Source organism: Heptranchias perlo, chromosome 4 (assembly GCF_035084215.1).
Source record: "Heptranchias perlo isolate sHepPer1 chromosome 4, sHepPer1.hap1, whole genome shotgun sequence".
Taxonomy (NCBI): domain Eukaryota; kingdom Metazoa; phylum Chordata; class Chondrichthyes; order Hexanchiformes; family Hexanchidae; genus Heptranchias; species Heptranchias perlo.
Window position 1 is genome coordinate 35562055 of NC_090328.1, and position 20833 is coordinate 35582887.

At 43.2% G+C, this 20833-nt stretch overlaps 1 protein-coding gene across 1 annotated transcript in view; it reads left to right on the top strand.

Moving 5' to 3' along the window:
* rasgrf2b (Ras protein-specific guanine nucleotide-releasing factor 2b) overlaps window positions 1-20833 on the top strand; it is a 210223-nt gene that overhangs the window by 115382 nt on the left and 74008 nt on the right. The window contains exons 10-14 of the mRNA XM_067982782.1: window positions 4555-4715; window positions 10370-10436; window positions 12748-12884; window positions 14748-14830; window positions 16175-16423. Of these exons, the coding sequence (XP_067838883.1) occupies window positions 4555-4715; window positions 10370-10436; window positions 12748-12884; window positions 14748-14830; window positions 16175-16423 (697 nt within the window). The remainder of the gene's footprint in view (window positions 1-4554; window positions 4716-10369; window positions 10437-12747; window positions 12885-14747; window positions 14831-16174; window positions 16424-20833) is intronic.

Here is a 20833-nt window from a genome sequence, read left to right on the forward strand (position 1 = left end):
CTGATTACTGTTACTATGAGAACAGATCATTGAGTCTCATCTTCTGCTCGTATGTCTGTATGTCTATGCTGATGACAGCTTTAGAGGTTCTGCAGGAACTACTAGCGAAAAGGGTAATCATTTTGGAGCAGAGTAACATCCTCCTCTGAACATAGCACAAGATACCAATGTATCTTGCAGGTATCAGCAGGTGATACCAGTGGTGTAGGAGGAAAGGCCAATTTTCTGCTCTTGCAACTGCCCGCTCAATCATGATATTACTGCAAGTCCCTGTACCAGTTAATGTTTGCTGTTATTTTTGTACCATAATGTCAGGCCTATTTCTTTGTTGTAATTTCTATACAATTATATGGAACCCCCCCCCACAGGTCTCCTTGTAACCTTCTTATGAAAAGAGCCCCACTTTCTCTAGTGTCTCTTCAGGAAAAGTTGGAGAGCAAGTTATTATCTTAATGGCGAGCAACTGGAAAGTACTGCAGTACAAAGGGATCTGGGGGTCCTAGTGCAAGAAAATCAAAAAGTTAGTATGCAGGTGCAGCAGGTGATCAAGAAGGCCAACGGAATGTTGGCATTTATTGCTCGGGGGATAGAATATAAAAACAGGGAGGTATTGCTGCAGTTATATAAGGTATTGGTGAGACCGCACCTGGAATACTGCATACAGTTTTGGTCTCCATATTTAAGAAAAGACATACTTGCTCTCGAGGCAGTACAAAGAAGGTTCACTCGGTTAATCCCTTTTGTAAACAATTTTACAACACCAAGTTATAGTCCAGCAATTTTATTTTAAATTCACAAGCTTTCGGAGGCTACCTCCTTCGTCAGGTGAACGATGTGTTCACCTGACGAAGGTTAATCCCGGGGATGAGGGGGCGGACATATGAGGAGAGGTTGAGTAGATTGGGACTCTACTCATTGGAGTTCAGAAGAATGAGAGGCGATCTTATTGAAACATATAAGATTGTGAAGGGGCTTGATCGGGTGGATGCGGTAAGGGTGTTCCCAAGGATGGGTGAAACTAGAACTAGGGGGCATAATCTTAGAATAAGGGGCTGCTCTTTCAAAACTGAGATGAGGAGAAACTGCTTCACTCAGAGGGTAGTAGGTCTGTGGAATTTGCTGCCCCAGGAAGCTGTGGAAGCTACATCATTAAATAAATTTAAAACAGAAATAGACAGTTTCCTAGAAGTAAAGGGAATTAGGGGTTACGGGGAGCGGGCAGGAAATTGGACATGAATTTAGATTTGAGGTTAGGATCAGATCAGCCATGATCTTATTGAATGGTGGAGCAGGCTCGAGGGGCCGATTGGCCTACTCCTGCTCCTATTTCTTATGTTCTTATGTAAGTAAGGCCTCTCTTCCCTCATACCATCTTAGAAAATCTCTCCTGCATCCTCTCCATGGCCTTGACATCTTTCCTAAAATAAGGTTCCCAAAACTGGGCACAGTATTCTAACTGTGCCTAACCAATGATTGTATAGGTTTAGCATTATCTCTTTGCTTTTGTATTCTCTATCCCTTTTATAAAACTTATGATCCCATATATTCTTGCAGTTTTATTCATTTGCCCTTCCACTTTTAAAGATTTGTTTTTCTGAACCCTTAAGTCTCTCTATTCCAATACACCTTTCAGTGTTTTCCTATTTAGTGTATATAATGTCCCTTCCTTATCATCTCAAAATGTATCAGCTTGCATTTGTCTTCATTAAATTTCATCTGACATCTAGCTGACCAATCTGCTCTCCTATGTCCTCCCGAACGCGCAGCTAACTATTTTTGTCTCATCTACAAATGTTGATATTTTGGCTTCTATACCCAAGTCCAGATCAATTTTATATATTGAAAGGAGCACTAGTCCCAACACTGACCAGCAAAATTCCTCTTCACCTGCTCCGTTGATCTAGCCGCAGGAGAGACTATTTCTGTTGCATCCATCCAAGCTGTTCTTGTGCTATGTTTAGAGGAGGATGTTACTCTGCTCCAAAATGATTGCCCTTTTCGCTAGTAGTTCCTGCAGCAAGAACTCTACAGATGCATCCTGGAAGGGTGCCGTTTATTATCCTGATCTTACTGTGGCCATTTCTACCCCTCAGTAGCTGTACTATGTAGTTTTACAGGTAGTGTGCCCTTTAATTGCATGTGTTGTCCACCAGTGGCACCGTGACAATATGCAAAGGAGCTGACCTCGTATTATAGTGTGAGGTCACCTCATAGCACAAGTGCATGGGCCACCCAGAGAGCAGCACCAGGATATCATTATCAACTCCTATATACTTCCATGAGTTTCCCTTTGATTTTCTCCCTTCACCTCTACCTCTTCTCCTAGCTGCTGGAATGCAAATTGATATTGATACAGTGACCTGAGTGGGTTGCCTTGAGCATCAGGTGAGGTGCCCAGATGGGGTTAGGCACATCCTCTTACAGACCTGGGGAAAATGGCAAGAAATCACCCTGTGAGGTCATTATACAGTTTATAACCCTAAAATAGTCTTTTGTGTGGGGTATCATGGTCTAGCTTTCAGAGATTCCCGGAAATAATCCCAGGCTTACTTTATTCAGGTACCTGTAATGTATTGAGAAAAGAGTTTTTTGTTTATTTTCAACAGGTTTCTTAGATTTTTTTTCAGCTTGGTGTCATAGTAAAATATTTTCAGAAAAGAAAGTAGCCTGTTACTTGTATTTATAATTTCAGGTTATCAGGAATTGGCCAAATTGAAATGAGTCTCTTGCCACTGAATGATGTGCGTGTGGGAGACATGATTTACAGTTTCAGTTAAAATGTCATTCTGATTCTGAATCATTTCAACATGTACCATAATTTAGATTTGAACAAATTCTACTTCTGATACAATTAAAAGATAAGTTACAAGAAGTACATTAAGTAAAAAAATTTTACAAACAGGAAAAAAAAATTGGTTTTAAATTGCCTCTGTTTTGTCCTTCAGATCTTCCATTATTAACAGTGAGTGGTCTAAAAATGGGTTAGCACAGGCTAATGTGAACTGGGCACAGGTAACAAACCCTGCGCCAGAATGGGTAGGCCCGAGGCACACCCAATATTGGACTTTGGGCCTCATTTAAATAAGGCCAGTGAGCAGTGGCCCTCAGGTAGATCCTGTGATGGGGGAGGCCATGATGAGGGGGTAGGTGATCAGATGGGGGAGGGAGGGGAAGCAACCTCTGCCGGGGAGGGTGCCGTTGGGAGGGTGGCGATTGGGAGGATGGGGTGGAGTGGGAGCTGGCACTGTCTACGGCGCTGCAGTGGAGCCAAGAGAAGCACTCCTGCTCCTCTTGGTTCCACATTCAGGTAACTATGTTTTAACACAACGTACCTTTTGGTAGTGGCTGCATGTAGGCCACATTTTCCTGAACACTGGTCTGGGGAGCTGAGTGATCCAGAGTTGCGTTTTGGGCCGACCAATTTTGCAAAAGGGGCCTTAAACAGGAACCCTGGACGCCTCTTTTCTGCCTTTACCAACATGGCAGGTAGTGTACTTCCGGCTCGGAATGTATGTGCTCGCCATATTGGATGCCTCAACGTCCGTTTTACGCCCCATCAACCAATTTCTAGGCCAGAGTCTCTAACATCAACTGTGATGAGTTCTATCAGCAAGTGCATCCATACAGCCTAGAATGACTGGCAACCTTTTCAGTCATCGCTGTGGATCAGGAAGATGTCAGACACTTTAGCATTTAGTACTATTTCGGTGTTCAGCCAGTGCTGTATGTTGAATGTTGAAGTCTGATACCTCAGAAAGGCTTCCTATCATGTGCTGAACTGTGCTGTACAACTGTGGGTCCCTGGTGATTTTGAAACAGTGAAAGATAAAAACTCCAAGAGCCTGCAGGAAGTATTAAAACTATGATTTCTCTTTCTAAGTTCAAATATTGTGTTTTTTCTTCTTCTAAGTACTCAGGAAGGTAGAGTATTTATATTGGGTGTACTTCATCCTGAATTTTGCTTCTCAATTTAATCTTGTGCTTGCAGGACTTTCTATTTTTTTTCACTAGTGTAGTAAAAATCACTGATACACGGTTCATTTTTGACATCCACTATTGGCATTGAGCACTCCCAGATCAGATATAGCACAACCAGATGCACGATAAAGATCTCTTTGCCTCAGTGGAGCAGTAGACCTCCTAAGAGAACCCTCCATTGCATCTGTGTGATTTTATTTTCCCATTCAATCACACAAGCCATCTAAACACACTTGGCTGTTATTCCCCACTCAGTTGCATAGCTTGCTGACATTCAAATGTTTAGGTTCAGCCATGAAAGGTGGGCAGTTAGGTATCCATAATTTTATATTTAGCTTAAAATAGCTTATATGAAGGATCTTTTTGATTTCATATTAATATCTAATGTTAACCGGATCATGGGATCATTCCTACACATCGAACAATAGGATTCTTTTGTTTTCCTTCTTATTTGTTTGATAATTTGAACAATGATTGAAATCTGCATAATTAATAACTATCAATTTACATATTGTCAGCACACAGTCCTTCCAGTATTCTTCCGTCATGGTGATCTGAATACTTTTGACATTCCAGGTTCTCTCATACAGCTGCCTTCGGTGGAGAGAGGAAAGCTCGCCAAAGTTCGTTTAGGTTCTCATTCTTTGAAGAAAGAAGGAGAAAGACAGTGTTTCTTATTCACAAAACATTTCTTAATCTGCACAAGAAGTTCTGGAGGAAAACTGCATCTCTTGAAGGTGAGATTCACTTCTCGGTAACTCTCAACACACCCTGCAATGTCTCTCAAACCTACAGACTGTATAAATAAATGTTTAAAGAAACATTTAGGCTGCTTTTTCAAAAGCATACTTTGATAGTAAAACATTTTTTTCATATTTCTATTTTACCCTTTTAATGTTTTTCTAGACCTGAACAGGGGGGAACAAGTTGGAGCTATGCTTACCTCAAACATCATAAATTGGAAAGCTGCATTTTCCAGTTATATAGTGCTTATGTTTCATCTCAGAGGATTCAAAGAACAAACTTTGGAGTGTGTACCTGGGATGAATGGATAAATGTACAGCCTGTGCGTGTGTGTCTCTCTCTGTCTCTCTCTCTGTCTGTCTCTCTCTCTCTGTCTGTCTCTCTCTCTGCTGGCCATACCCCTTGAACTGTCAATAATTAATATTGGTCCTCATTTTCACAGTGATAAATCGTGGTCATAAGTGCTATTTCTGCAAATTTTCTCATCAGTGGGACTGGTTCTGCAGGCAGCAAAATGAGCAAGTGGGGAATAGAAAATCACTCTCTTTGGTCTCCGCCAGTAATGCACACAGCGCTATTTCTGGTTTGCGTTGCTCGTCACCATCCTTTGTTCCTACACAATGTGTGAGAGCTTGATTATAGATGCATAGTCTGTCAGTGAGTGCACTGCAATGTAGCCCTGGATTGTCCATGTTTCAGCCACAAATCCTGCCCAGTGTTAACTCTGCCCAATGAAAATTGGGTATTAAAGGCCAGCAGCAGTATTGCATGTAGGGGAAGAAACTCTTAAAGCTACATAGCTATATTTTAAAGGGGCATTTTGGAATGCAGTCACTGTTATGTAGGCGAAAGTCAAGAAAGAAGGCTTGCCAACGTGATCAGCTGGCACCAGAGCAAGACTGCCTGTACTCGCGATTGTGCTACCAACCCTAGTTGCAAATCCTGACACACCTAATAGCAATGACCAAGAGCTTTAGAACTGTGCCATCTCTGTAAGGACATGACGGCCAGCCTCCACCATAGCGACAGCACTGCCAGTGGCAGTCAAGGCCATGTCCTCTCTCGACTGTTATGTCTCCAATTCCTTCCAAGCTGGTATAGGATCATCTGCAGTATTTTCTGCCCAGAAATGTATCAAATCAGTCACTAACACATGGAGTGGGGGGGAGCTTCCGGTTTGCGCTCCGAACGGACGCAATATTGGTGATGCCCACGTTCAGATTCAGGTTTGTATTAACATTTTATTGGTGAGCTGTGGGCACCAAACAGACGCCACGCTGCAGCCTCCTGCTTTCCCAAGATGGAAAATCCGTTGGCTGTTGTATGCAGCCGGCCAGCAGGTAAGGCTGGTTGGGTGAGGGAACATATGTCAGGAGATGCGAGAACAGGCTGGCAGCAAGCCAGAAGATTTTTGTGAGGCCTGGAGAAAGCGCCACAAAAATCTTTTTTAAAAATCCCAACAACTTACCTTTTTGGAGAGGCCTCCAGCAATCCCTTTAAGAATCTCTAGTCAGGTCTCTCAACTCCTGGACTATTAGGACTGGCACACGTTTTGCGTGCTCTGCCCCTTTCTCCTTGAAAGTAGGAATTGGGTCCTACAACAGGCACGGGATCCCGATTTACATAAATAAACAGCCTCCCTCCCTGATTTGGGCAGGCGTAATGGTTCCCCATTTAAAAGCCCACTTGAAAGTTGATTCGGGCAGGCAAATAGATGCACAAGGTCCCCACTAGACTCTTTCAGGCGAGAAATGGGTGGCTAGCAGTTGAAAGTCTCCCTCAATGTTCAGCAATGTCATCCTCTTTCATATCGAATAACTACAGCAGCATGACAACACTGCCCAAGCCCACCTCATTGCTACAATTCAGAAAGTGCAAAGGACCACAGACGGTGTCAAAGTGCCAAATTGGCAAAGGTAGTTTGGAGGTCGAGTTCATGGAATACATTCAAGACGGTTTCCTAGAGCAATATGTCAACCAGAGAACAGGCTATTTTAGATTTTGTATTGTGTAGTGAGACAGGGTTAATTAGTAATCTCACAGTAAAGGATCCTCTGGGGAAAGTGATCATAATATGATAGAATTTCACATTGAGTTCGAGAGTGATGTACTTAAGTCTGAAACTTAAATAAAGCCAATTACATAGGTATGAAGGGTGAGTTGGATAAGGTAGATTTGGAAATTAAATTTAAAGGGTAGGATGGTTGAAAAGCAATGGCAAACATTTAAAGAAATATTTCAATATTCTCAACAAATATTCATTCCATTGAGAAATAAAAACTCCATGGGAAAAGTGATCCACCCGTGGCTAACTAAAGAAGTTAAGGATAGTATTAGATTATAAGAAAAGGCCTATAATGTTGCCAAGAAGAGCCTGAGGATTAGGAGAGTTTTAGAAAGCAGCAAAGGATGACCAAAAAATTGATGAAAGGGGAGAAAATAGAATATGAAAGTAAACTAGCAAGAAATATAAAAACGGATTGTAAGAGCTTCTACAAGTATGTAAAAAGGAAGAGAGTAGCAAAAGTAAACAGGAAAAATTATAATGGGGAATCAGGAAATGGCAGATGCGTTAAACAAACATTTTGTATCTGTCTTAACAGTAAAAGACACAAAAAGCATTTCAGAAATAATGGGGAACCAAGGGGCTAATGAGAGTGAGGAACTTCAAGTAATTATTGTCAGTAGAGAAAAAGTACTTGAGAAACTAATGGGACTAAAAGCCAATAAATCCCCTGGACCTGATGGCCTACATCCTAGGGTTCTAAAAGAGGTTGCTGCAGAGATAGTGGATGCATTGATTATGATCTTCCAAAATTCCCTAGATTCTAGAATGGTCCCAGTGGCTTGGAAGGTAGCAAATGTTACCCCACTATGCAAGAAAGGAGGGAGAGAGAAAATAGGGAAGAATTGACCTGCTGGCCTGAGAGTCGTGGGGAAAACGCTGGAATCCATTATTCAGGAAGTAGTGACAGGGCACTTAGAACATCATAATATGATTAGGCAGAGTCAATGTGGTTTTATGAAAGGGAAATTATGTTTGACAAATTTATTAGAGTTTTTTGAGGATGTAACTGGCAGGGTAGATAAAGGAGAACCAGTGGATGTCGTATATTTGGATTTTCAAAAGGCATTCGATAAGGGGCCACATAAAAGGTTGTTATGCAAGATAAGGGCTCATGGAGTTGGGGGTAACATATTGGCATGGATAGAGGATTGGTTAATGGACAGAAAACAGAGAGTAGGGATAAACAGGTCATTTTCAGATTGGCAGGCTGTAACTAGTGGGGTACTGCAAGGATCAGTGCTGGGGCCTCAGCTATTTACAATCTATATTAATGACTTAGATGAAGGGATGAGTATAATGTATCCAAGTTTGCTGACGATACAAAGCTAGGTGGGAAAGTAAGCTGTGAGGAGGACACAGAACCTGCAAAAGGATATAGACATGTTAAGTTAGTGGGCAAGAAGGTGGCAGTTGGAGTATAATGTGGGGTAATGGGAGGTCATTCACTTTGGTAGGAAGAATAGAAAAACAGAATATTTTTAAAATGGTGAGAAACTATTAAATTTGGTGTCCAGAGAAACTTGGGTGTCCTCGTACAAGAAACACAAAAAGTTAGCATGCACGTACAGCAAGCAATTAGGAAGGCAAATGGCATGTTGGCCTTTATTGCAAGAGGGTTGGAGTACAAGAGAAAGGAAGTCTTACTACAATTGTACAGGGCTGTGGTGAGACCTCACCTGGAGTACTGTGTATAGTTTTGGTCTCTTTACCTAAGGAAGGATATACTTGCCTTAGAGGCGGTGCAACGAAGGTTCATTAGATTAATTCCTGGGATGAGAGGGTTGTCCTCTGAAGCGAGGTTGAGTAGAATGGGCCTATTTGCTCTGGAGTTTAGAAGAATGAGAGGTGATCTCATTGAAACGTATAAGATTCTGAGGGGGCTTGACAAGTTAGAGGCTGAGAGGTTGTTTCCCCTGGCTGGAGAGTCTAGAACTAGAGGGCATAGTCACAGGATAAGGGGTCGGCCCTGAGATGAGGAGGAATTTCTTCACTCAGAGGAATGTGAATCTTTGGAATTCTCTACCCCAGAGGGCTGTGGATGCTGAGTCATTGAGTATATTAAAGGCTGAGATCGATAGATTTTTGGACTCTAGGGGAATCAAGGGATATGGGGATCGGACAGCAAAGTGGAGTTGAGGTTGAAGATCAGCCATGATCTGATTGAATGGCGGAGCAAGCTCAAGGGGCGGTATGGCCTACTCCTGCTCCTATTTCTTATGTTCTGCAGCGCATCCTGATTGTCATACTTCATATGGCGGAATGAGTTGGGAGAATTTGTTCAGTGAAGCACCATTAAAGTTTTAGAGCAATAGCAATTTCACATACAACTTGCATCCTGTATATGTGTCATTCTGCTACATGGCCATACATGCTCAGCATTCAAATGGCTGTACGGTTGACTGAGGGGTGAACAGTGCAAGAGTAACAGGATGCCGAGGGACAAATACATGATATAGGAATTTCCAGGGTAGCATTCCTTTGGCACCTTTCCTTAAGTCTTCTTCCTCCACCTATATAGCCAATATACAATATAGAACAATCACCCTGTCAGCTAGCTCCTACCAGGTACTTCAGATGACTTTTCTCCAAGGAGGGTGCCCTGTAGTGGCAACTAGGGAAACCCTCTTTTGCCTCACTGCATGCATCAACACCTTAAGAGCATCATCTGCAAGTCTGCTCATGTGCTTTCAAGAACTCTTCATTGGTGAGAAATGGCGAGAATTTTTAAACCTCCTCCCTTCAGTTCATGTGAAATGGGTGTTTGATTCAGAGGATTTATTTACTTGAATTTTAAAGTGTTTCTTTCATCTGTGTATTAATCAATGTATTATTTGCAGGTCATGAGGGAAAACATTAAATTAAACTTTTTTGCTGCTTGCTTATCACTGCCTTTTCAACCTACTGAGGTTTTTTTTGAAGATAATCTCACCATCTTACAAATTTCAGATCATAAAGATTCTGTTTTTTCAGTGCAAAATGCAAACCAATGATTTAAAGTAATTGGAAAATCTTGAGCACTCAGCATTATTACAATGGAGAATTCTTTAATGTAGATAAAGCCGTGTAATCAGTTTCCTTGTTTGTGGACTCTTGTGACTACTGTGTGGTCTGTTAGCTGTCGTTTCATATTTACTAGCATTATGCCTGAGTGCAAGATGGGGAATAAAAACATTCTGCACTTTGCTGCTACTGCAGCATTCAGAAATCGCACCTCTGTGCACGCAGCTCCCAGAGCCAGCCAGCTGCACAGATAGGCGTTTGCACCACACATACAATCGGGGCTAAATCAGAAATTATACCAGGAATGAAGGGTGCCACTGTGCCTCGTCCAGAACCTTTACCCAGATTCATCAAAAGCGCAATCTGGTTGATCAGCAATCAGGCAACAATCCACACTACAGGAGCATTGTCATGATATCGGGCCATTCTCCAGGCAAGAAAAGGGTGCTGGGAAAATCAGGAGGAGCCTCCTTTGAAAATGCTTTTCTCTATTTCTGTCTTGTTATCAGTTTACAATAAACAGTAAGAAAGAAGCAAAAAAGTCTCTGTATTCACTTGTAATTCTTTTACTTGCTTCAGACTGGAGGCGTTCTTTCCCTGATAGACTGCACCCTAATAGAAGAACCTGATTCAAGTGAAGATGAGTGTAAGTACACAGTGATTCCTAGTTATATGTCCTGGATACTGGGTTTTTAATGATTTCCCTATTTGCTTTTTACAATGGTAGAAATTATTCTTCATTTTAATAAGTAGTACCTGGCTAAATCCATGCTTGTAGTGACACAACATGGGTGCCCAAACCTTGGAAGTCATATGACCTCAGAGCAGCTTCCTGCCATTCCGAGAGGAGGAACCAGAGGCCTGGATCGGTCTGAAGGAAAAAGTGATTATATTTTTGTTCTCTTCCTTAGGGGTAGGCGGAAAAAGAATCCTTCCCACTCCGCACCCTCCCCCCAGCACCAAAACCAAAGTCATGCGTGACATTCTCTGTATCTGTGACCGTGGTACCTTCTTGTCCTGCCTGCAGGCTTTGACATGGCTAACTACATCATCCTCCTCCAATGTCTTTCTTCCATTGTCCAACTCAACAGGACTGTACTCACTTGATTCCACTCGTACCTATTCGATTGTAGGCAGCAGATCATCTACCAATGACTTCTCTTCCCTCCCCACCATCTCCTCAGGAGTTCTCTAAGGATCAATCCTTGGCTCCCTCCTCTTCTTCATCTGCATGCCGCCCCGGTTGACACCATCCGCAGATGTGTGATTTCTGCCAAATTATCGCCAATGTTACTGCGACAGAGCGGGAGAATCCCTGAGGAAAAATCATTCCATTATTGTCATTATCAAAGCCGAGCCTCATTCACTCCTTACCTAATGCCTAAAAGATCCCTGGCCCTGAGGTTCTACAGGATCGGTCTCCAGCGGTAACTTCAGTGGACAACTGCAGAACCCAGCAGAGAAACAGTATAAATGGCAGAAAATGGCTTATTATGCTGAGTCTCTGGGTGTTCCACTGGTCTCTCATGGAAGTTATGATGAGAGCCTAGAAAATGCTTGTGGAATTTCAGGGCCACGATGACTGGCCTGGACAGCAATCTGGACACCAAGGCCAGCTGTAGCCTTTTCTTCCCCCACACTGTGTCCACCTTAGCTGAGATTGCCGAATTAAACACAATGATCAAACTTGGGGCCACCCTAGTCTGTGTGGCTCATACCGCACCATACGGTGACAACATTCAATGGGCTAATAGGGAAACTCATTTAATTATTTTAAAATAAAAAATTTTTAAAAATTGTGTTTCTGGGTGTTTTACTTTCTTATTTTTAGCTGTTAACTGTGTGTTAGCAAAATAAGGACAGAAAAAAAAGCTAAGACGGTAAACAAGCACTAGATAACTCATTAAAAATTAGGAAGATAGGAGCAAGAAGAAAAGCCAGGCAGAAGATTTATCTTTCCTCTCAGTTTTTTCCTCAGCTCTCCTGACGGTGCTGACTCCTGCTAGGATCCAGTTCCCCGGGCGTTGGGCACCCTCTAATACTTTACCCAAATGGTCACACTTAGAAAGTGGTTTAGATTTTAACAGGGAGTCTGCCTGGTGTAAACAGGGAGCGATAATGACCTGAAATTGGCTTCCCAACCCGTTTACATCGGCCCTGGGCTGCCTGTTTTCCACTTGCTGCCCATTGGGGGTTTGGTAACGAGGCCTGGCCCTCAAAATAGGCTGAGGTGCCCACCAGCGCTATCAAGCACTCCGGCAGTTGACCACCCGATAGTCAAAACCTAACACAGTGAGTGTTAGCAGGCTATTCCACCCTGAAGGGAATCATAGGCAAGGCTGACCATTTATCACCCAACATCCACATGGAGAACCTCCTGCAGGAACCATTTGATAGCAATCAGGATCATGCACGTTGGTTGATATCACCCATTCGGTAGCCCAAGGGTGCTGAGGCTAATTTTTCCCCCTGAACTATCACCTTGGCGAAGGTCAACTAACTGAGTACAGATTAAGGGTTAAACTTGGACATTTCTGGTCTATATGGCTCTGTACCACACCAAACAATCAATTCAGCCACAGAGCCACAGGGGAAGTTGGACAGGTTTCTTTTTACACAAAGGTATTGGATCTGTGGAATAACCTCCCATGGCAGGGCGTTGAAGTGACTAGTATAAACAGGCTCAAGGGCCAATTAGATGCATTTCTGGAGAGAACCGATTGAGGTACATGGTGAAAAAAAATGGTTGATGGGGTTGTGATCAACAAAACTTGTTCCAATTAACCAGTGGAGTGGCACAGGCCAAACAAAATGTTTAATTGTAAACCTTTTTTACATGTTATATATAATTAGTGGTAATTTTACCCTTTAGAGTCAGCGGGGAAGCCATGCTGCTACTTTACGCAATAACATACTTTCTGTCCTGTGTATCATTGAATTTCATTTATACCTTTTAGCAAAAGGTTCTGGTCATGTCTTTGGACATCTAGATTTCAAGATTGTGGTTGAGTCTCCTGATGCCCCACCATTCACAGTTGTGCTGTTAGCTCCATCTCGACAGGAAAAAGCTGCCTGGACAAGTGACATAAGCCAGGTAAACATCATTTATATTATTCTAAAATGGTCCACGTATTTCTTTAGAAAAATCCGAAGTCTTAAAGAAATGTAAGACCAATTTATCCTGATTAATTTGCCAATTTATTAGGGTATATTTTCAATGTATTTGGCAAATTCTGTTGGAAAAATGGCTGGAGTTCCAGAACAGTGGCTCTCTGCCCACTCAGCATTGAAAAACAAAGGCAGGAAGCTCCAACCTGAAACAGAGCAGATGGACAGTTAAAATGGCTGCAGTGACTCCAATCCAGTGCCTTCCTGTAGGGTTGCGATTTTAACCTGCTCTTTTGAGTGAGACACCCGTTGGAAAGTAGTGAGTTCCTACTTTAAATATGCAGATCGGGCTCTGATGACATCATTTGGGTCTGACTGCAATTTTAATCCGAGGCCTGTGTCAGGAAGCCATCATGGCTTCCCCGCCAGGCCAACCTGGCAGCAAGCGGGGATTCAGGGCCAGAAGAGGCCCAGAAAGGTTCGTAAATTCTTGTTTTGTTCTTTGTGGGCCAGGAAGAGCAGGAGTGCTACTCTGGGTACTACAAGGAAACCTTGTGCCTCCCCTGGCCCGGGTGTGTCTCCCCCTCCTCCGAAGGTGATGCCCTCCAGATCCCTCCCCCCCCCCCCCCCCCAACCCATTTAACTGACTACCAGGGTCCCCGGGGGCAGCCTCCTGCCATGCGCAATCCTGCTTTTGCTCACCAGCCAGCTCGCATTCTTCGCTGGGTTCAGGTGGGGGATTGACAGGTTAAAATCTCCCTGGCCTCAAAATGTGGATATCCGGAGGATTTCCCATTTGCCTCGGCCCCCACCCTCACAACATCTGCCACGAGTTAATATCTGAACTTTAAAGTCTGCTCTGGCAGTTTCTACCACTACCACCCCCTCTCCCCAACATCCCGGCTGTATTACATTACAGAAATGCCAGAGGGTATTTAGATTAGCTGACACTGTGTTTTGCAGTGGGGTCAGAGCTGCAGCTGATCGGTGGATAGAAGTCCCACTCCTAAGGGAGGTGCAACACCAGTGTAAATGGCCCCGTGCATTTTCAGAGTTAGCGGTCAGCACTGATGAAAGGATAACATCGATACGCCACTATCCATTTTTTGCAATAATTGATGTGTCAAAGAATAAATGAATCCTGTTTAAAATGAGGAATAAAGGGAAGTGCAGCTGATTTTCATGTACTGAGGCAAAAAGGAAGATCAAAAGATAAATCCAAATGATCCACTGATCTGTTTATTTAACAATATGGTAGAGTCGGGGGTTGCATTGCAAAATAAGGAATTCACCGCATGTTAATCATCAATACGAGTATGGGCTTTTGCCATTCGTGACTGGAAGGGAGTGATTGTGTTCTTGTTAATAGTTTTTATTTTATGTTCTACCCTACATAGAGATCATTGTGTACTGCCTTGGGACATTTTTCTATATTAAAGGCACTATGTGACTCCTACAGCATTTTAATGGACAATCTCTATCAATGCCTCTGCTTTTCTAATGGTCTGGGGACAGCAATTTCCATGGAACCTATTCCATGGTGCCACATTCATTTATCCACCTGTTTCCCTATTGGTCTGGAAGGTGTCTGTTTCCTTGGCAGTTTATGGAGGATGTTCCTTGTAACCTCTCACACACTCTTGATGGGTTTAGGTTGATCCGAATGTTCAACCTACTACTGACATAGAAAATAAAACTAAGCTTAGAAAAAATGATTTTGTGATGCTTTTCATGTCCTATAAAATGTCCTCTAAACTGTAGCCCTCAAAGGATTAGATTGGCATTATTAATTTTAAAATCTGTAAAATGTCGTCTTACTTCTAACTGTCTGGTATTTCTATTTTTGCAGTGTATAGACAACATACGATGCAATGGTCTAATGACCAATGTGTTTGAGGAATATTCAAAGGTTACTGTGCCTCACATGATTAGGTAAGTGTTATGCAAGACTTCTAAGGGGTGATTCCAGCAGGAAGTGGAGCTCAATGGGAGTGCATCATGGGAAATCATGAGTGTGCACCCCACAATTCTTGAGATGCATTTTTTGTGAGGGCCAGTCCCTGCTGGGAGTGCTGGATCATGGAATTATTTACATCTTTTTTTCGTACAACAGTCTTGCTTGCAGCTGCTATTTCATTTGCAGCAAGCAAAGTAGGCAGGATGGGAATTCCTTTAGGGACTCTAATTCTGTTCCTGGATTTGGAGGAGGAAGAGCAGTCCTTGAGAGGACAAGAAAGGAAGGTGTAACGACAGGTCATGTATGTATGTATGTATGCACTAATCCTTGCATCAGGACACACATTTACTGACCCGGGCAGTCCTTCAAGGGCATGCCAGAAGCTGGCTTTCAATTTATGTTGCATCTTGACTGTGTGCCTTGCTGAAGTATCGCTATGTATGAAATGCAATGACAGAGCTACAAGACTTGTAAGTGCTTATATGGAAAGATTTTGCGGCATGGAGCCTTGGCCCATCTATCTGGTACATGGTGCTGTTAGTTAGTCTTACTTTTCCAGATTCCTTAAAGTGTGCCATCTTCTTCTGTATCTGTTTACATGTCCTGCAGGAAGTCCTGGCTGTCATCTCCTGCCAGGCATGGTGCATTGGTATCCTCTGGTGAGGTGCCCTACAGCAGCATGCCCATACGACCAGACATCAAAGAGGGGTTCATGTGCACAATCACTCCACCACCTACTCACAGACAAAGTTATAGAACTCCCTTTGAATTGGAGCTGCAGCTTTTAAGGGCTGCAAGCTCCCTTGACTCTCCCCACCCCATGTAGTCACACTCCCTGAGCCTGCATCACCTGAGCTGACAATATCTGGTGAGTGTAGCTCTCTACTCTTCCAGCACACACAGCAGTCCACACAATTTGGTCCCAGCAGCATGTACACTGGGGTTGCAATATCAGGCCTATCTGAAAATAAAAATCACATAATCCAGGTAGCCATACAATGCCATCTGGATATATTTATTGCAGGATGTTGTTAAAAAGATAATAGCTAATAAAACAAATCTAACTAAAGAAGACTTGAAAACTATGAAATTAAAACCACACAATACTGCTGCATACACTGACATCATGGCTGTCAATTAGTTAGATTTACTGGCAGTGGGGAAGCCATAAATAAATAAAGCACATGGATTTGTTTACTGGTGTATCTATCAATCAAGCCTGCAATCAGTAGCTTTCTTACATTATTATACAATGAAATATCACTCACACATTACAAAAGATTTGTGAAATGAATTAACAAAATCATTTTTTTCCTCAGATCTGATATCCGGCTTCACAGCGATGATATCGATATCTGCTTCAGTAAGACACTGAACTCCTGTAAAGTCCCACAGATTCGCTACGCCAGTGTAGAGCGGCTGCTGGAGAGACTGACTGATCTGCGTTTTCTCAGCATTGATTTCCTCAATACCTTCCTCCACACCTACCGCATATTCACGACTGCACTGGTGGTCCTGGAGAAGCTGTCCGATATCTACAAAAAACCTTTCACCTCCATCCCTGTGAGGTAGGGCCTAGCACAACAGGTTGTTGAATTTGATAATTTAGTTAATTCTGTTCTCGAGATGTGGGCAATGTAGACAAGGTCACGTTTATTGCCCCTCCATAGTTGTCCTGAGATGGTGGCGATGAGCCTTCTCCTTGAACTGCTACAGTCCTTGCGGTGATAGTGCTCCCATAATGGTATTAGGTAGGCAACTCCTGGATACTAATCCATCGACAATGAAGGAACAGCGATATATGTCCAAGATGGTGTGGGACTTGGATGGAACATGGAGGTAATGGCATTCCCACAACATTACTTTTTGTCCTTCTGGTTGGTAGAGGGGAGGGAAGTGTTGTCAAAGTAACCTTGGTGAGTTGCTGCAGCGCATCGTGTAAGTTGTACACACTGCAGCCACAGTGCGCTGGTAATGGACGGGGTAAATAGTGAGTCCAGTAGTAGTGGTGTTCACCAAGTGAACTTCTCTTTCCTAGATGGTTTGAGCTGCTTGAGTGTTGTGGCTATTCAGGCGAGTGGTAGTATTCCATCACCCTCTTGGCATGAGTCTTGTAAATGGTCAAGAGGCTTTGAGGGGTCAGGAGGTGAGCCACTCATCGTAGAGTACCAAGCCTTTGCCATGCTCTTGTAGCCACAGTGTTGACACGGTTTGTCCAATTCAGCTTTTGTGGTCAGCGGTGACCCCGAGATGTTCATTGTAGAGGACTCAGTGGTGGTGGTGCTGTTGAAGGTCAGGGGAGATGGCTGGGCTTTCTCTTGTTCAAGATGGTCATTACCTGGCACTTACATGGTGTTATCTGCCATTTGTTAGCCCAAGTATGGATGTTATCCAGGCCCTACTTTAAGCTGGCTTGGGTTACTTCATTATCACAGAAGTTGTGCATGGAGCTGAACCTTGTGGAATCATCAGCAAACAGTGTCATTCCTGACCTTATGACAGAGGGAAGGCCATTAATGAAGGAGCTGAAAGTGGTTGATCCAGGGTTATTGACCTCAGGACAGTCAGGCTACATTGGGTGAATTTTCTGATGGGCAATATTGCTACAGCTGATGGGATTCAGGGATGCAGGGTCCAGAAAACGGTAACATCCCAATTACTCCCTCTCCTTTTGAGTGGGGCTGTACTAAGCCTCCGTGCAGCATGTACTGAAGGCCTTTAGCTGGTCTGTTTCACTTTCCGATATTTGGGCTGAAGTCCCACCCAGCGGCATTTTGACCCATTTTAGCTATACATTAAAGAGACACTGCTTGAAGTCACAATTTAAAAGAGAGAAGGAAATATTTTTTTTCAAAAATCATTTGCAACTATGGAATCAGACCATCAGAATTCATCAGAAATATGGAAATATTTATTCAATGAGAGAAACAACATATTCATTGTTATTATTACAGAGAAACTGACAGTACAGAAACTCATTCCAAGAGTTCTACAGAACAGAAAGATCCCAGAGAACAGAGGACCTGTAAAATGTTTCCCACAATACCATTGTTCATATCACCTATGAGTGTAGCACTGCTTCTAACATGCAATACCCTTTGGCATGTCTCTGTTACTCTACTGCTCACGACTGCTTGGGAAGTACAGCAATCATGCTTTATGTAGCATAAGAAGACACAACTAAAGACGGGGAGATTAGGATATACCACAAACAGATTGGCCACACCAATCATGATGTCACCAACCATACCTGCGGGCCCTGCTACACCTACCTGGCAGTGACCATGAGGAACTGGATCCACAAGCTTTGGGTCAGCAAGGGACTAGTTGGTGAGCTGTACCACCTGCTTCAAGGACACCTGCAGCTAGCCTGCATTATAAGGTCGCCACTGTCAATGGCAGACAAGGTTTGCCACTCCAGAGCAGAGGAGCATGCCTGGCAGGAGGCCACAGCCAAGTTTAGTACAGCATGCATTGTCCTCGTATTAGGTGCTACCTCACCATGCTAGCAGAGAAGCAGTCTTGATATGTTGTAAGTTCAAGGAGTACGTACACAGCCCATCCATCAGTGTTAAGTGACTACACATCATGCAATTAGTTTGTGTTACAATGTTTACATGTATGAAGCCCTTTGAAAATGTGGGTGGGCTAAGGTCTTTAATTATAATTTGCAACTGTAATGTGTATCTTTTAGGTATGCGTGCTTAAAAATGAAAAAGCTGCAAAGTTGTGTGAGAGCTTGGTGATGGCCAATAGTAAATGTACAGCAGGTTCCTTAGCACGACTATATAGCATGTATACGTGATCTATGTACCTGGTAAATGGAACCATCATGTAGTCTTACCTCAGGAGTTTCCATGTTTGCTGCCATGTCACATGGGTAGCGAATGCAGTTTGAGCCTGGCTGCCACCTGATGCCAGGATTACAGCTCTGCTGCCTTCTGAGGAGGGTACCCTGGAGTGATAAACAAGGCAACCCTCCTCGTGCACATCTCATGCAGCAGCTCGTCCACTTCATCACCCATCAAACAGCGGGTTCTAGAGCTTTGCTGCTCCATCGCCAGCTCACACACTCCATTTCCTGCATTTATATTTATTGTACCAGTCACTGGGTTTTAGCAGCCACCTTTTTTGTCCCAAACAGACTTCCGGAAGGCACAAGTATGCCTTAGAATCATAGAATCATAGAAAGATTTACAGCGCAGAAGGAGGCCATTCGGCCCATCATGTCCGCGCCGGCCAAAATTGAGCCACCCAGCCTAATCCCACTTTCCAGCACTTGGCCTGTAGTCTTGTAGGTTATGGCACTTCAAGTGCAGGCAGATCCCCACCACCCTCTGGATGAAAACATTTCTCCTCAGCTCCCCTCTAATCCTTCTACCAATTACTTTAAATCTGTGCCCCCTGGTTAGCCTCTCTGCTAAGGGAAATAGGTCCTTCCTATCCACTCTATCTAGGCCTTTCATAATTTTGTACACCTCAATTAAATCACCCCTCAGCCTCCCCTGTTCCAAAGAAAACAACTCCAGCCTATCCAATCTTTTCTCATAGCTAAAATTCTCCAGTCCTGGCAACATCCTCATAAATCTCCTCTGTACCCTCTCTAGTGCAATCACATCTTTTCTGTACTGTGGTGACCAGAACTGTACGCAGTACTCAAGCTGTCGCCTAACTAGAGTTTTATACAGTTGTAGCATAACCTCCCTGCTCTTTTATTCTATGCCTCGGCTAATAAAGGAAAGTGTCCCTTATGCCTATTTAACCACCTTATCTACCTATCCTGCTACCTTCAGGGATCTATGGACATGCACTCCAAGGAACCTCTGTTCCTTCAAACCTCTCAGTATCCTCCCATTTATTGTGTATTCCCTTGTCTTGTTTGCCCTCCCCAAATGCATTACCTCACACTTCTCCGGATTGAATTCCATTTGCCACTTTTCTGCCCACCTGGCCAGTCCATTGATACCTTCCTGCAGTCTACAGCTTTCCTCCTCACTATCAACCACATGGCCAATTTTTGTATCATCTCCAAACTTCTTAATCATGCGCCCTACATTTAAGTCCAAATCATTAATATATACAACAAAAAGCATAGAACTGAGCCCTGAGGAACCCCACTGGAAACAGCTTTTCTGACCAGTCTGCCATGTGGGACCTTGTCAAAAGCCTTACTAAAATCCATATAGACTACATCAAGCGCTCTACCCTCATCGACCGTCCTTGTTGCCTCCTCAAAAATTTCAGTCAAGTTAGTCAGACATGACCTTCCCTTAACAAATCTGTGCTGCCTGTCCTTGATTAATCCATGCCTTTCTAAGTGACAGTTTATCCTGTCCCTCAGAATTGATTCCAATAACTTGCACACCACTGAGGTTAGACTGACCGGCCTGTAATTGCTCGGTCTATCCCTCTCTCCCTTTTTAAACAATGGTACAACGTTAGCAGTCCTCCAATCCTCTGGCACCACCTCTGTATCCAGGGAGTGGAAAATAATGGGTTAGAGCCTCCGTTATTTCCTCCCTTGCTTATTTTAACAGCCTGGGATACATTTCATCCGGGCTTGGTGATTTACTTTCAAAGATGCGAATCCCCTTAATACTTTCTCTCTCTCTATGTTTATTCCATCCAATATTTCACCCTCTTCCTCCTTAACTACAATGTCTGCAACATCCCTCTCTTTTGTGAAGACGGACGCAAAGTATTCATTAAGAACCATACCAACATCTTCCGCCTCCACACATAGCTTACCTTTTTGGTCTTTAATAGAACCTACTCTTCCCTTAGTTATTCTCTTGCTCTTAATGTATTTATAAAACATCTTTGGGTTTTCCTTGATTTTACTTACCATTACTTTTTCCTCTCTTTGCTTTCCTAATTTCCTTTTTAATTTCTGCTTTGAAGATACTTACAGGCTTCCTGCCCTTTAAGTATTTGCATCCCTGTAAATGTTCCCATCATCCTTTGTCAGCAGATGGATG